Source organism: Bos indicus x Bos taurus, chromosome 10 (genome assembly GCF_003369695.1).
Source record: "Bos indicus x Bos taurus breed Angus x Brahman F1 hybrid chromosome 10, Bos_hybrid_MaternalHap_v2.0, whole genome shotgun sequence".
Lineage (NCBI taxonomy): Eukaryota > Metazoa > Chordata > Mammalia > Artiodactyla > Bovidae > Bos > Bos indicus x Bos taurus.
In genome coordinates, this window is record NC_040085.1 from 77757935 (window position 1) to 77774292 (window position 16358).

At 44.6% G+C, this 16358-nt stretch overlaps 1 protein-coding gene across 10 annotated transcripts in view; it reads left to right on the top strand.

Moving 5' to 3' along the window:
* RGS6 (regulator of G protein signaling 6) overlaps window positions 1–16358 on the top strand; it is a 609909-nt gene that overhangs the window by 500704 nt on the left and 92847 nt on the right. For all 10 annotated transcript variants that reach the window (XM_027552323.1, XM_027552324.1, XM_027552322.1 and 7 more), the window contains 3 exons: window positions 5360–5410; window positions 9231–9337; window positions 10922–10973. In XM_027552323.1, coding sequence (XP_027408124.1) covers window positions 5360–5410; window positions 9231–9337; window positions 10922–10973 — 210 coding nt within the window. The remainder of the gene's footprint in view (window positions 1–5359; window positions 5411–9230; window positions 9338–10921; window positions 10974–16358) is intronic.

Here is a 16358-nt window from a genome sequence, read left to right on the forward strand (position 1 = left end):
CTTTCTCTGATAGCTAACCGTTATATTTTATTGTTTTATAACTAAGTCATAAAAGAATGGCTTAAAACTGTAAAAACTTCTCTGCTTATAGAGTGTCCTTCAGTTCATCTGCAAAATGGAGATAATAATCTGTTTATATCATGAAATTATTATGGTGCTGGTGGTAAAAGAACCCACCTGCCAATGCAGGAAACATAAGAGAGACAGGTTTGATCCCTGGGTCAAGAAGATCCACTGGAGGAGGGCATAGCAACCCACTCCAGTATTCTTGCCTAGAGAATCCCGTGGACAGAGGAGCATGGTGGGCTTACAGTTCAAAGAGTCGCAAAGAGTCAGACACAACTAAAGTGACTTAGCGTGCATGCAGTATTATAGTAGAATCATTCCAAAACTTCAAATAGAGAAATTACTCAATAAATTATTAGCTTAATAGCTAAAGCAGTAATTATTATTATGGCTAAACTAGTGTCTCAGCTTCAGGAAGACAGTTGAATATACAAGATAACTTTTCCAGTTGTTCTGTGTACTACTTGGAAAGTTATTCAGAGATAAGAGGAGCAGAACAGTGTAGTGGAAATAATATTAGACATGAGATATTCTGAGTTCCAAACTGGGCTGCATTAAGTACTAACATGTGACCTGGGGCCTCTCTGGGTCTAATCTCTAAAATGGATGTGAGTTACTATATTTTCCATATTGTCAAGGTGACATATGACAACAGGTTTAAGTGTCTAGTGCTGGCCTGGTACAGTGGGCACTGGGGATTGTCATCCTTCTGGGTGGACACTGGCCTGCACATGGCACCTGCATGCATGATGAGATGGCATAGAGCTGCGTTCTCACTCAGAGGAGCTGCTGAGACCTTGGCAGTTTCATGAAAATCCAATGGAGGATGGAGTCATATCCTTGCCTAAGGAGTACCATCTTGTCCTTGGTTGGGCTCCAGAAAAAAATAGTTTACTCAAATGGAAGTGTCTTTCCCCAGTGGGCAGGACTGATGAGTAAGTTGTTAATTGCTTCAGTTACCAGAACCATGATATACAAGCTACCAAGTTGCAGGGAACTTGAAATTTGCAGGTGACTAGAACCAGTCTTTTGTCAAGTTTGCATTAGTCTAATTTGGGTTCAGATTGATACAAAACTGGGGGAAATGAAAGAAGCATGTCATCGTAGGATCTGCTTGGGTTCTGACTTACTTCTAAAGAAGTTCAATGTATCACTTGTTCTTTCAGGGAGCTTAAAACACCTGAAGCTGAGCCCAGAACAGAATGCTTTTATAATAAGGGTCTCCCCCACGCCAGAAAGAGAGCTCTCTAAAATCTTGGAAGGTCTTACTAGCTTACTCAAATCCAGTTTATATTGATCTAGACTTAATATGACTTGGGAGGAGGTCACTGAGTCTCACTCTACCCAAGTAAGTAAGTACACAAATGCCAGGGAGGAGGGGCTCACCCTTAGTCCATCCCCATTGGAGTCTACAGAAGGCCACTCTGAGACTCAGGCCCAGCCAGATGGCCAGGGAGCCACTGATCAGAGGCCCATGACAAGCCTCCTGCTCTACTTCCTCCTCAGGAAGTAGACAGATTTGCAAGTCCTGTCTTCATTCCTCTGCCCTTTCTTGTGTGCGTGCTTGGTTGCTCAGTCATGTCCCATTCTTTGCGCTCCATGGACTATAACCCACCAGGCTCCTCTGTCCATGGGATCTTCCAGGCAAGAATACTGGAGTGAGTTGCCATTTCCTCCTCCAGGGGATCTTCCTGACCCAGGGATTGAACCTGCGTCTCCTGCATCTCCTGCTTTTCCTGCATTGGCAGGTGGATTCTTTACCAGTGGGCCACCTGGGAAGTCCTGGGGGGCAGCAAAAGTGCCTGGCCTGGGGCAGCAGGAGGCTGTGCTCCAGACCCGCTCCACTTGGGACTGCAGCTTGACAAAGATAAGAAACAGAGTCCAGTAGTCCAGAGTCCAGATGGTAACAAAAGGCAACCATCAATTTTGGATAGAATAGAAAAATAATCTGCCTTGATTTCTTACTAGAATAAGAAGGGAAGAATGATTGGGAGAAGGGGGAAAGAAGGAAGAAAGAGAGGAGAAAAAAGAAGACTAAAAATGCTTTCCCCTGATAATGATTTGGACTATTTTCGCTTGATTCTACAGTGTAATAATTGTAGCCATCTTAAAGGACATAATATTATGACAGGTTTCCCTTCCTTGTTCCCGAGGCTGAATCTGCCACAAGGCTGAGGCTGGCCCTTCCTGGATTAGCCTGGTGAAGCAATAACCCATGCCCACGAGAATGAGACTGTCCACAGCCCCGGGCATCACTGTGTGTGCTCAGGTCCCCCAGGCAGGGCCCACACGTATTGAGGATGGCAGTGGGGTGTGTGCTGCTGCAGACTGAGGGTGGTGGCCTCGACACCCAGGGGCAGCAGCTCGGCCCCATGGGGGCCTGAAGATGGTCACCCGGCTCCCCGAATGGAATGATGACGGTCATGATGGCTGCACCATGACAAGAAACCCAGGTCTGTGGTCCCCGCAGTGCCAGGGGAGAAGGCCAGGGGCTTTTGTGGCTTTCCTTTCTTTACCAAAATTGTGCTTACATGTGATTCTTGAGCTCTGTGAATGCAAACCGGAGCCTGGTGGACAATTAGGCCGGACATGAGTGCAGAAAGCCAAAGCGGGACAGAAACCCAGACAATAGTGCCGAAGGCCCGGGTAGGGTGGGGGGTGGGGAGCGGATATGATAGCAAGGAAGGAGTTTCAATGTGAATGAATACTAATTAGTGACATGGATATTAATGATGACAGTAATTAACAGGGGAAAGGAAGGGCTGTCATTGTCCCAGGGTGAGTAATCAATCTTGGCAGGTGATAAATAATGGTTCAGCAAGCTCAGCAGAAAGATAATCCTCCTGCCCGGGGGAGAGCTGTTGCTGATGCTGGAAACCTCTCCGTTTCTAGGCAACCCACAAAAAAAAAAAAAAGGACTATTTTTCTTTTGAGGGAAAAACAGGTTAGAGTCTCCCCCCACCCTACCCCCAACTTGGGATTACAGTTCTTATTTGATTTCTGCTTTGTTCTTCATTTCCGAGGACAAATGTTGAACTTGTATAATTTGGAGGAAGTGGACACACACACATACATACTCACCCTTTCTCTCAAAGAACATGAATGAATAGGAGTGTTTTCAATCCAAAGTTTAGCTCATAGATGCCATCCAGGAGCAAGAGTGGAGCAATGCTTAGAAGTCCTGCTTTTGAGGTTGAAATGCCGGGGACTTGCAGGGCTGTGTCAGTGGAGGCTGGTCGGTGGAGGCTGGAGGGTAGGGTGGTATACAAAGAACCAGACAGTCTACTCTGCAAGATTCCTTCTCCTTCCAGAGAGCAGCAAAATGTCTAGCACTCAGGCCTGTATTGATCTCACTTCTCACCCCCAAATTTCTGAGCAACTTTCCTTTTGGAAAACGGGAACTATTTGTTCAACCCCTCTGCTGGTTCTCTGGTGTTTCAGCTGGGAGTCAATCCGAGGAGAGCTGATGGCAGGCCCTCTCCTCCACTGCACGACTCAGGCCCATGACAAGACTCAGGTCTCTGAAAACACTGCCCCTTTCAGATTGTTTTCCATCTAGCATTTCACCCCGAGGTGATAAAGTACAGACCTTTGAAGATCTGCACTGGTTTAAAGCGAGATATGGAAATGACAATGGTAGATTGTCCAGAAGTTCAGAACCTCCCAGAAAATCGGGCTCCTCTACCCCCACATGAGGGCTTCCCTTGTGTCTCAGAAGGTTAAGAATCTGCCTGCAATGTGGGAGACCCAGGTTTGATCCCTGGGTTGGGAAGATCCCCTGGAGAAGGAAATGGCAACCCACCTCAGTATTCTTGCCTGGAGAATTCCATGGACAGTGGAGCCTGGCGGGCTGCCGTCCATGGGGTCACAAAGAGTGGGACACGACTGAGCGACTGCACGTTCACCTTCACCCCCACATGCACTGCACTTTCCTGAGAACGCTCGTCCTAGGCGCCACATTTAAAGGGAGGCAAACAAAAGCAAATATATTCAGAGAATATTGACCACAATGGTGAGAAACCCCAAATCATATCATGGGAAGAAACAGCGGAGGAATCCAGGCATGTTTCACCTGGAGCAGGGGAAACTCTAGGATAGCACTGCTAATACACTGAGTGTACTGTCCATATAATTGAAGGACTGTCTCATAGAGTGAGAGGTCCAAGTCTTTCTCTCTATCATCAGAGGGCATAACTAAGACCGAAGAGAGGAATTCAGAGAAGGGCCAATTTCAGTTCAGAGAAATTGAAGATGACTTAACTGGGACAGGCTTGCCAGGAAGGAATTTGTGAGTTTCCAGGCACCTGGGTTTTTTTTTTTTTTTTTCCTTTAATGGAAATTAGAACACCTCTTATCCAGGGTATTGTGGATGATGTTTGGCTAGAGTTGGAGTAGATAAGGTTTAAAAGTCCCTTCTGATTCTCAAGATTTACATTAGTTAAGGTAATACTAGATACTAAAACAGATAACTCTCAAATGCCTGGGTTTCAACATCACAAGTATATTTTTCAGTCAGGTCAGAGCCCCAGACAGGCATCAATCTTCATGTCTGTTCAGGATCCCAGGCTCCTTCCACACTGTGGCTCTGCCCTCTCTCCCTTCATCCAGCAGATGGGGATGAAAGGGTATGGGGTGTGGAGGGACAGACAGGAGTTTTTATGGTCCGAGTCTGGAAATGGCATATGGCATTTCCACCCACATTCTTTTGTCAGAACTCAATCCACACCCAACTGCAGGAAGGTCTGGAAGTATAATCTAGTTGTCATCCAGGTGATGGAGGACAGAGGTTTGGATGAACACACAGAAGTTTCTCCCACAGACACAGGGGCTTATTCATTCAGGATAAGCCCAGGCCAGAAGAAATTAGAGGTTTATTTTTTTTGTTTTTCAGGAACCTGTGTGGTCATCTCTGTTGGGCAGGCCTTGTCAGTTGGGGATAGGGAGATAAAAGAAGTCTCCTCCCTCAGGAAATGTTCTGGAGTGATAAAACGTCTTCTAGCCTGTCATCAAAATATGTATTCCCAGAAAGTCCCCTCCCGAAGCTCCTTAGAAATGTGGACAAAGATCATCCTGAGTCATCAGACGTGGATTTTTTGAGGAAAAGAATGGGATTGTGACTATGGAAGCATCCTAATGGGTGGAAAGAGCTGGTTAGGATGGAAAAGTATCAGTATTACCTGGCTCTCCAGGTGTGTGCTAATTGGACCTAGGGATCTCTCGGGCAACCATGTTTCCTCTGGCACAGAGTTAAACATCCATGAGGTCTTCAACTGAAATTGCTTTACTGTTGCAGGTACGGACATTGTACAGTGGCTTATGAAGAACCTTTCCATCGAGGACCCAGGTACTTGACCCTCAACCCTGACTTGACCCACATATTAGTGAATAAGCCATACCCAAGTTCCAAACCAGTTTCTCCTACCCTCCTGAGACCTGGGCTTATACAATTGAATTCCAAGATGTGGAATCACTCCCTTTACAAACAAAATTAATTTATTTCCTCCACTGAGTTTCTGTCTTTAAATTTAAATTACCCTTGGAGGAAATGAACAACCATTTAGAATGCCAAAGAGCCCGATACAATAACATGGACTCTGGTTAGCCACAGCAATTAAAGATAAGTTGTAGCACTGTCACGGAACAGCCTTCTATAGCCAGCTCTTAAAATTAGATTGCCTGATCCACAATTAAGAGGTTTAATTATTTGCTAAGACTCCTTCTGTTCTCTGCTTCTGCAAGAAGTGAAGGAGTGATTTTTTTCAACTTTAATTGTGCAATGCAATTAGGAAAACCTCACCAGAAAAACAACAGCAAACCCTGGCCAATAAAGAAGTTTTCAAATCTGTGCTCCCACAAGTAAATAAGCAATAAAATTTATTTTTACAGCACAATTAGAAAAATGGAGGTGGGGGGGGTTCCAGGAAAAAAATTAAAATTCTAGGTAAGTAAACTTTTCTGAAGTTATTATACACTTCCCATCTTAACTAAGTATTCTTGATGCCTGAAAGTCATATTTACAAACATCCAGTAATGTATTCTGATGTTCTTGGGGATTAGATCTAGTTGCCTCAAATTAAATGGCCTTCGATTGCTCTGCTTTTTAAAGATTTTTTTCAAGTGCCCATTCTAGGTGTCTGACCTTCAACTGTGATTCCTTGCTGGGGTCACCATGACAGCTCAAGCATTTCTATATTTTAATCTGATGCTCTTACTATTAATAGACTATTTTTTTAGTAATTTTTATTTAGTTAGTTTTGGGGTGGTGGAGAGCTGTGCTTGGTCTTTGTTGCTAAGAGGGCTTTTTTTTCTCTAGTTGTGGTGTGCAGGCTTCTCACTGTGGTGGCTTCTCTTGATGCAGCTCCCAGGCTCTAGAGCACAGGCTCAATAGTTATGGTATATAGGCTTAGTTGCTTCTTGTCACATGAGATCTTCCTGGGCCAAGAGTCAAACTCATGTGTCCTGCAATGACAGGCAGACTCTTTGCCACTGAGCCACAGGGAAGCCCTTAATAGACCATTGACTATGGAAGTGAAAGCGTTAGTCACTCAGTTGTATCCAACTCTACGACCCCATGAACTGTAGCCCACCAGGCTCCTCTGTCCATGGAATTCTCCAGGCATTAATCCTGGAGTGGGTTGCCATTCCCTTCTCCAGGAGATCTTCCTGACCCAGGGATCAAACCCAGGTCTCCTGCACTGCAGGCAGATTCTTTACCATTTGAGACACCAGGGAAGCCCAATTTATAATTTACATAGAATTCAATTAAACATAGTTGCCAAAAATCTGAGTGCCAGAAAAGGTCAGAACAGTGCCAGAAAAGTGCCAAAAAGGTCATGAACAGAAGTGACACTAGCCTTTCTCTCCATCATGACTAGTGACCACTCTCATGTCAAGTGGAAATTCTTAATTCTATTCAAGTTCTTAAACCACAGGAGAAAACTATAAATGCTAATCCTTTTAAGGGAAAAACCCATATTGACTACCTAAGTGTTTGCCTTATGCAGCCTGGACTTCTGATTATCTGCTTCTGAAAACCAGACTGTGTAAGTCTCTACAAGTTTAGTTACATGATGAAGAGTCACCCTTCTTCATGGTGGGTTTTTTCTCTTCCAAGAGTACTGTTTTCTTTGCCCTTCTGGAATGCTTGTCATACTTCTGACAGGTATTTTATCATTATCTTCAGTGGTAGTAGTAGCAGCAGCAATGGTATATTCTGAGAGCCCTGAACCATGTAGGGGTAGAACATGCTGCGGAATCCTCCGGTCCTGATGAGCAAAGCTTCTGTGAGAGGTCCTGAATGATACAGGTCTTATCTCTCATGGTCTATTATACTTTGATGCCCTTGGGAGGATATCAAGGTCTGGAACCAATCTGGACTTCTGAGAAGTAGTTGAGCAGTAGTTAGGACAATTCACCAGCAGAAATGAGGCCAACAAAGACCCTGGGAAATCAGGTGGCCAAAATCCGCCCTCCCTCCCTTCTTCCTTCCCATCGGCAGCATCTCTAAGCACAAGCCTTTTGAAGAATAAAGTGAGACTTCTAGCTCCAGACTGGTGACATGAAAGTCCCCTTCTTACTGGGTTTTGTTCTTCCTTCTCTGAAGAAGGAGCAGGTGATGAAATGTCCCTTTTCTGCTGGACTCATGGTTCTTGAAGCATATAGATTTCAGAACCAAACTGGTTATCACTAAGCAAGTAAAATACAATTCCATTCATCCCAATTCTACCAGTGATAAATGTATGCAGTCCTTCCAAAGAAAAGTAGCAGATTCTCAATATGCAAAATGACTGGATCATATACAACCTCTTGAAAGTTGTAGCACTGTCACTGAACAGCCTTCTAGAGCCAGCTCTTTTTTTTTTTTAATAAAGTTTTATTAAAGTATAAAGGAGATAGAGAAAGCTTCTGACATAGGCATCAGAAGGGGGCAGAAAGAGTACCCCTAGAGCCAGCTCTTAAAATTACATTGCCTGAATCACAATGAAGAGGTTTAATTACTTGCTAAAACTCCCAAAAAGTTTGCAAATAAAGCCAATACAAGTCACTTTAAAAGCTTCAGAACTTATGAAATTAATAATTCCTAGAGACTCCCTGAATATGTCAATAATTTCTACAGTCAAAACTTAATTTTTATTGATAAGAATACTTTTAGACTTGTGAAAGATTATCATGTGGGCTTCCCAGGTGGCTAGTGGTAAAGAACCCACCTGCCAATGCAGAAGACATAAGAGATACAGGTTCAGTCCCTGGGTTGGGAAGATCCCCTGGAGGGGGATCCCCTGGAGGAGGGAATGGCAACCCACTCCAGTATTCTGGCCTGGAGAATCCCATGGACAGAGGAGCCTGATGGGCTACAGTCCATAGGGTCACAAAGAGTTGGACATGACTGAAGCGACTTAGCACGCACACATCATATCTGATAGAAGCATCTAAATTTCTTTTTCCTTAGCTCTGCTCAGAGTAAATATAAATTCTTAACTATTTATGTGAATCTACTTATGGCTGGTGCTAAAGTAACAAAACAACAAGTTGTGGCAAAAATATCAATGTTTGTATTAGGTTGGCCTCCCTATGCTACTGCCTTCTCTTCCTCTAATTCCTCTTTATCCATAAGAGAACAGTAATACCCTCCTCATTGCTGGTAGGATTCTCATGTCAGGAAATGCAATGTGAGTCTGAAGACTCTGTGGGCTGCATATTCATTGCTGGTGGTGATTTAAAAAAAAGAGAGAGAATGAAACTAAAACTATGAATCAGGGCTGCCAGCACTTACTGGACACTTACCATGCACCAGATTCTGCTAAGCACTTTACATGAAGCATCTCACTTGTTTACAGACTTCCACACCAGAGCTCATGATCCTAACTGGAAGCTAAACTTTTTTCTGGAAGTCTTGGGGGGTTAAACGATATCAGACGCTCAGAGCTGGGATCCATAGGCATCTCAGACACGTGTCACCTTCCCAACCATTGATATCTCCACCCAGCCCAGTGCAGTCATTTCAGAAATTATCAACCAATCATGCTGTGATCTGGGGGTGATGACAGTTGACTTCCAGTTGCCTTTCTGCTCACCCTACCCCATCCCACTTACACTTCATCTAAGCAGCCCTGCATTCTGATAGTTTTGCAATAACTTCTCTTTCTTCTTCCCTGTCCCTTCAGTTGAAGCAATACACTTGGGAAGCCTTATAGCTGCCCAGGGCTACGTCTTTCCCATCTCGGACCATGTTCTTACCATGAAGGATGATGGCACCTTTTATCGTTTCCAGGTAGGCCTTCAGTTTCTCCTTTTCTTCTCATGATCTGATCTCAGATTGCTGCTGCTGCTGCTGCTGCTAAGTTGCTTCAGTCGTGTCCGACTCTGTGCGACCCCATAGACGGCAGCCCACTAGGCTCCCCCGTCCCTGGGATTCTCCAGGCAAGAACCCTGGAGTGGGTTGCCATTTCCTTCTCCAATGCATGAAAGTGAAAAGTGAAAGTGAAGTCGCTCAGTCATGTCCGACTCTTAGCGACCCCATGGACTGCAGCCTACGAGGTTCCTCCATCCATGGGATTTGCCAGGCAAGAGTACTGGAGTGGGGTGCCATTGCCTTCTCCGATCTCAGATTAGAACTACCTAAAAAACTGATGGTATTTAAGGAAGCAACTCCTACCTCCCACCAGCTCTGGGAAAGCAAACTTGTCTGTGCTATTTTTTGCATTCCCCCCACATAATAGTAAAATGCCCTCATGGAGAACTTACCATTCACTTGTTGCTTTACACATATCTCACTTATTCTGAAGAACAAACTTTGGGGGGATAAATATCACCCATTTTACAGTTGCAAAAACTGAGGTACCTGGAGAATTAATGGGACATTTCGTCAATCCAGGGGACAGCCTTGATTGGAACCTAGATCAGCTGGATAGCAAAGTCCTTAATCCTACTGCTATATCATGTTATATATACCTTCTTGGTGTGAAATTTCTATTCACTACCTAGTAACACTTCCCAAACATTTTCCTCTCCTTTTCTCAGATCCTGTCCTACAGTGAATTTGAGCAGAGCATAAGGAGTTGTGTCAAGGTCTAAACCAAAAGGCTTTGGAATGGAGTTCTTCAGACAGGGTCAAAGAATGTCTGAGTTTGCTCAGCCGCCATAAGAAAATATCAATACCATAGACAGGGTGGCTTAAACAGAAGAAATGCATTTCTCATAGCTCTTGAGGCTGGAAGTCTAAGATTAAGCCTCAAGTGGGGTTCAGTTTGTGAGAAGAGCTTTCATCTTGACTTTCAGATGATCAGTTCTCACTGTGAGTGACAGAGGTTTTAGCTCTCTGGTGTTTCCTCTTACAGGGACACTAATCCTGTGTGATCAGGGCCCCACCCATGTGATCTCATTCAACCTTAATCACTTCCTTACTCCACATCCAGTCACACTGGTATGTGTGGGGGGAGGGGCAGGTAGGTTAGGGCTTCATCATAGAAATTCAAGAGGGCACCATTCAGTCCATAGCAAAGTGATAAAGGAACTTGAAGCTTGTGCCCCAGTAAACAGTGCTTGTCTGACTCCTGCATTAGACTTATATTGTTTCAGGATATGAAGTTTTTGCCCTGCAAACTAAGTTTCTCATTTTTGCAATTATTTGGCTGACCTGAGATTTTCTTTCTCAACACTTAGATTAAAATGTTGACTGGCCTCAGCTATGCTAAGAACAGGAAAGAGTCAGGGTGCAGTGGCAACACAAAGGACGTGCAGACAGAGCCTGTCAGGGAGGAATCCTCCCTGGGCCAGGGGAGGGCTGCCCATGGGCCCCTGGCAGGGGAGGGCACGAGTTGGCATCCTCAGTCCTGACGCCTGTGCTCTTTTGCAGGCCCCATACTTCTGGCCTTCAAATTGCTGGGAACCTGAAAACACGGACTATGGTGAGCACTGAAGCCATGGCCCACACTTACTAGGAATGCAGAAGACACATCTTTGCTGTGTGGATGACTATGATGAATGGGGAGTAGGGTCTTTGCCCTGCTTAGCCCTTTCTCGTATTGTTGACAGGTGCTGTTCCACATACTGATGAAAGGCAGGGCCCACTGAAGGAGGCAGCCATTGGAAGGGAAGGTGGGAGGGGAAGAAAAGTTTTCTCAGGTCTGTCCAGCGTGCTCATTCTGTGGGGCCATGGAGAACTGGGCCAGTGGCCATTGACCACTACTTCCTGGGACAGGGTTTCAGGCAGGGCTGGATCCAGGGGCACGTCCCCCTGGCCATTTCCTTTCTCACAGACTTGTTAAGACTTTTTAATAATTCATTGGTGTTTTTGATGGTTGGAGGTTAGAGGGGAAGAGTAACAGGCCATGGAGGGATATACAAAAGTTACCCTACCTGAGAAAACGAAGAGTGGGTGAAGCTGGGCCCTGGGTAAGCAGGGAATTACCTCTATCCAAGCAGGGATTTATTAGACTCTTGCCCTGTATTCTCCATGAAGACTGTTTAATATATCTATGTGTCAGTCTTCTAAAGTTATACTATCCCTGTACTTCAGATACGGCTGAGGCCTAGAGAGGCCACATCCTCGCATCTATCACACTGTACTCGGATTGGATGCCCGGTCAGTCGTCAGCTCCATGAGGGCAGGGCTGGTCCACCTCACTCACTTCTATTATCCAGTGCATAGTGCATTCCTAAGCCGTAGTGGGCACTCAGTAAAGATTTGCTGATGGTTCTGGTTCTTTGACTGTGTGGATCACAACAAACTGTGGAAAATTCTTCAAAAGATGGGAATACCGGACCACCTTACCTGTCTCCTGAGAAACATGTATGCAAGTCAAGAAGCAACAGTTAGAACCGGACATGGAACAACAGACTGGTTCAAAATTGGGAAAGGAGTACATCAAGGCTGGGCATTTTCACCCTTCTTATTTAACTTATATGCAGAATACAGGGCTTCCCTGGTAGCTCAGTCGGTAAAGAAACTGCCTGTGGTGCAGGAGATGGGGTTCAATCCCTGGGTCAGGAAGATCCCCTGGAGAAGGAAATGGTAACCCACTCCACTATTCTTGCCTGGAAAATCCCATGGACAGAGGAGCCTGGTAGGCTACATACAGTCCATGGGGTCACAAGAGTCGGAACTGACTTAGTGACTAACCCACCACCATGAGAAATGCCAGGCTGGATGAAGCACAAGCTGGAATCAAGATTGCTGGGGAAAATATTAATAACCTTGGATATGCAGATGACACCACCCTAATGGCAGAAAGCTAAGAGAAACTAAAGGGCCTCTTGATGAGTGTGAAAGAGGAAAGCGAAAAAGCTGGCTTAAAACTCAACATTCACAAAAAGAAGATTATGGCATTCAGTCCCATCACTTCCTGGCAAATAGATGGGGAAACAATGGAAACAGTGACAGACTTTATTTTCTTGGACTACAAAGTCACTGAAGATGGTGACTGCAGCCACGAAATTAGAAGGTGCTTGCTCCTTGGAAGGAAAGCTATGACAAACCTAGACAGTATATTAAAGAGCAGAGACATCACTTTGCTGACAAAGGTATGTCTAGTCAAAGCTATGGTTTTTCCAGTAGTCATGTATGGATGTGAGAGTTGGACTATAAAGAAAGCTGAGTGCCAAAGAATTGATGCTTTCGAATTGAGGTGTTGGAGAAGACTCTGGAGAGTCCCTTGGACTGCAAAGAGATCAAAGAAGTCAATCCCAAAGGAAATCAACCCTGAATGTTTATTAGGAAGGACTGATGCTGAAGCTGGAGCTCCATACTTTTCCCCCTGATGTGAAGAGCAGATTCATTGGAAAAGACCCTGATGCTGGGAAAGATTGACGGCAAGAGGAGAAGGAGGAGACAGAAGATGAGATGGTTGGATGACATCATCAACTCAATGGACATGAGTTTGACCAAACTCCAAGAGATAGGGAAGAATAGGGAAGCCCGGCATGCTGCAGTCCACTGGGTTGCAAAGAGTTGAACAGGACTAAACGACTGAACAATAACAACAACTGGTTCTTTATCAAAGGTGATTAACAGACACTCAGTAGAGGCAGCAGAATATGAACTCAGATGCTCCTTTCGTGGTCTGCCCCTCCACACAGCACCCTCGTCACTGACTCAGCTGCTGGGGCAGTCCACAGCTGCTCTCCTTGGGACCGGGGCACGCAATGAGAACTGTAACTTCTTGGATTCTTTGTGGGATGGTTTTCACAGGAAGGTAGAGCCAGCTGCAGCTGGGTGGTACTCCAGGGACCCTGTCCTGAGACCTTGTGATAAGCTACACGCTCTGGATCACACTTCTGAGGGAGGGGAAACCAGAAACTGGAAATAGTTCTGTGGATAGAATCCTGGCAAGCCTCTGCCCTACGAGGCTACAGTGGTTCTGTTTTCAAGTCTGGAACATGGCCCTGATGTAGGGGGCAGGGCCCTGTGACTGTCTCATCAGCTATCTGCAGGCATCACCACGGGTCCCTCTGGAACTGTGCTGCGCCCTAAATGATGTGATAAGTGGGTCCAGCCAGGTTTCCGGCTTGAAACGGGAGCAGCATTTGGCTGCTCATAAAACAAGTGTTTCTGGGGCTGAAATACTGCTCACAAAACCCAACTCGGAATTTGAATAATTGTAGCTTGGTTCCATGCAGCAGCCGTGTACCCTTGTCAATGTGAAAACCAATATTTTTCCAGGCAATGGAGAGGGTTGGGAGGATGGTGGGACCAGAAAACCTGGGCCCAAGTAAAATTCAAATATTTGCCTGAATATAAACCCGCAACCATCAGCCATCTTACCCTGCATACAGCAGGACACCATTTCCCTTTCTCTACAGATTTTTGTAATTTTAGCTGGGTAGTAAGAACAGGGATAAAAATAACAATTTATATCAGGCTCTCACTGAAGCAAAATTATTTTGAATTCCTGTACCTCCATTTTGGGAAATCAAATGGAGAAGTTAAAGTTCAGGATACAAAATACTCATTGCCTTTTCCTGGTTAATCAGAAAATCAGTATTTAACAAGAGAGAAGTCAGCACAAAGGGCCCATTGTCGACTGGTTCCACTAGCTGTGTGATCTTGGCAAGCTACTTAACCTCTCTGTGCCTCTGAAATCTCATTTTAAAAGCAGAATAGTAATAGTACTTCTCGTGTTGTTGGTTAGGATTAAATTGTTTCATTAATTAGAAATATGTGCAAATTTTGGTGTATGGCACGTAATAAGGAGCCAATAAAAACCATAGTGGGGTTGGTATTAGTACTCCCAGGATGGTGTTTGATCTTATTTGTTCTGTGGCAGCCCTCTTGCCAGAAAGTATGTGCCACTGGAGCTAAGAATTCAGAATAGGTGTGGCTTGGATTGAGGAAGAACCAGAAACTTCCCTTCTTTCAACATCTACTTTGTGTCAATTGCTCTGTCACAGATTTGAGTGAGTAACAGGCTTGCCCTCCAAGCATCCCAGGCTGAGAGAGAGACCATGATGTGCAAGCAAGAAGAGGATGCTGAGGAATTTGATCCAACTACTCAAAGATTTTATGTTGCTGAAGCATGATAACAAAGGTGGAATACTTTGGGATGGACAAGTGTATGAAAAGGTCCTCGTAGTCAAGGAGAGACATTTAGAATAGGTTCAGCAGCTTCCCAGAGCCACTGTGGGTCTCTGAAAATGGGGAATAACCTGAAAAATTCCTCACCTATGAAAGGAGGCTAATAACAGAACTCGCCTCAAAGGTTATTACGAGGATTAAGTAAGTGGACATTTGGAAAGTCCCTAGACTACTGCCTAACATTCAACAAGCTCCATGTATGTGGTAGGTGCTAGTGTGGTGATTTCCCTAGGACCTAAAATATTGCTTGGCACATATGTGAAAGTGTTAGTCGCTCAGTCGTGTCTGACTCTTTGTGACCCTATGGACCGTAGCCTGCCAGGCTCGATCCATGGAATTCTCCAGGCAAGAATCCTGGAGTGGGTTGCCATTTGCTTCTCCAGGGGATCTTTCCAACCCAGGGATCAAACCTGTGTTTCCTGCATTGCAGGCGGATTCTTTACTGTCTTAGCTACCAGAGAAGCGGCACTCAAATTTACTTTAATTGGAGTTTAATTGCTTGACAATATTGCATTAGTTTCTGCTGTACAGTGAAGTGACTCAGCTATATGTATACATGTATCCTTTCCCTCTTGGGCCTCCCTCCCACCCCACCAGCATCCTACCCCTCTAGGTCATCGCAGAGCGCCAGGTTCAGCTCCCTGTGCTATATAACAGCCTCCCAGTAGCTGTCACTTATACATGTCAATGCTACTCTCTCAATTCATCCCATCCTCCCTTTCCTCCCTATTTTTTCTTCTTGCCCATTCTATGCATTTTTGTCTCTTTACCCACCCTGAAAATAGGTTCATCCATACCATTTTTCTAGATTCCACATATATACATTGAGGCACTCAGATTTTTAAATGGGAGAATGAATGAGTCAGTGAATAAGTACACGGAGCAGTGAATGTCATAGAGGAAAACTAGACCTCAATTCTAATTCCACCTCTACAACTAACTAGTCCATGAGTAAAGCACTTCAACTCTCTGAGCCTTTATTTTTCCATCTATTAGTGAGGGATCCATACTTGATGGTCGCCAAGGTTACTTCCAATGCTAAAATTCCATTGTTCTAAAAAGTAATTAGAAGGTATGGGGGAAATAGAGAAATAAATGATTTGTATGTACCTTAGTTTAGGAGATTGAGATATATTATGATGTCAGTAGTAGACAGACTAGTAGAGACCAACCTAGACATTATATTATAAAGCAGAGATATTACTTTGCTAACAAAGGTCCGTCTAGTCAAAGCTAGAAAGCTGAAGAATTGATGAAGCTGAAGAATTGATGCTTTTGAACTGTGGTGTTGGAAAAGACTCTTGAGAGTCCCTTGGACTGCAAGGAGATCCAACCAGTCCATCCTAAAGGAAATCAGTCCTGAATATTTGTTGGCAGGACTGATGCTGAAGCTGAAACTCCACTAGTCTGTCTATCTGATGCAAAGAACTGACTCATTGAAAAAGACCCTGATGCTGGGAAAGATTGAAGGTGGGAGAAGGGGATGACAGAGAATGAGATGGTTGGATGGCATCATGGACTCAATGGACATGAGTTTGAGCAAGCTTCGGGAGTTGGTGATGGACAGGGAAGCCTGGTGTGCTGCAGTCCATGGGGTTGCCAAGAGTCAGACATGACTGAGCGACTAAACTGAACTGAGTAGAGACAGAAAGTTTGGAAAGGGAGTCAATTTTTAAGGACATTGAAATATGATAGGTTCAATGTTTTTTCAATGTTTAAT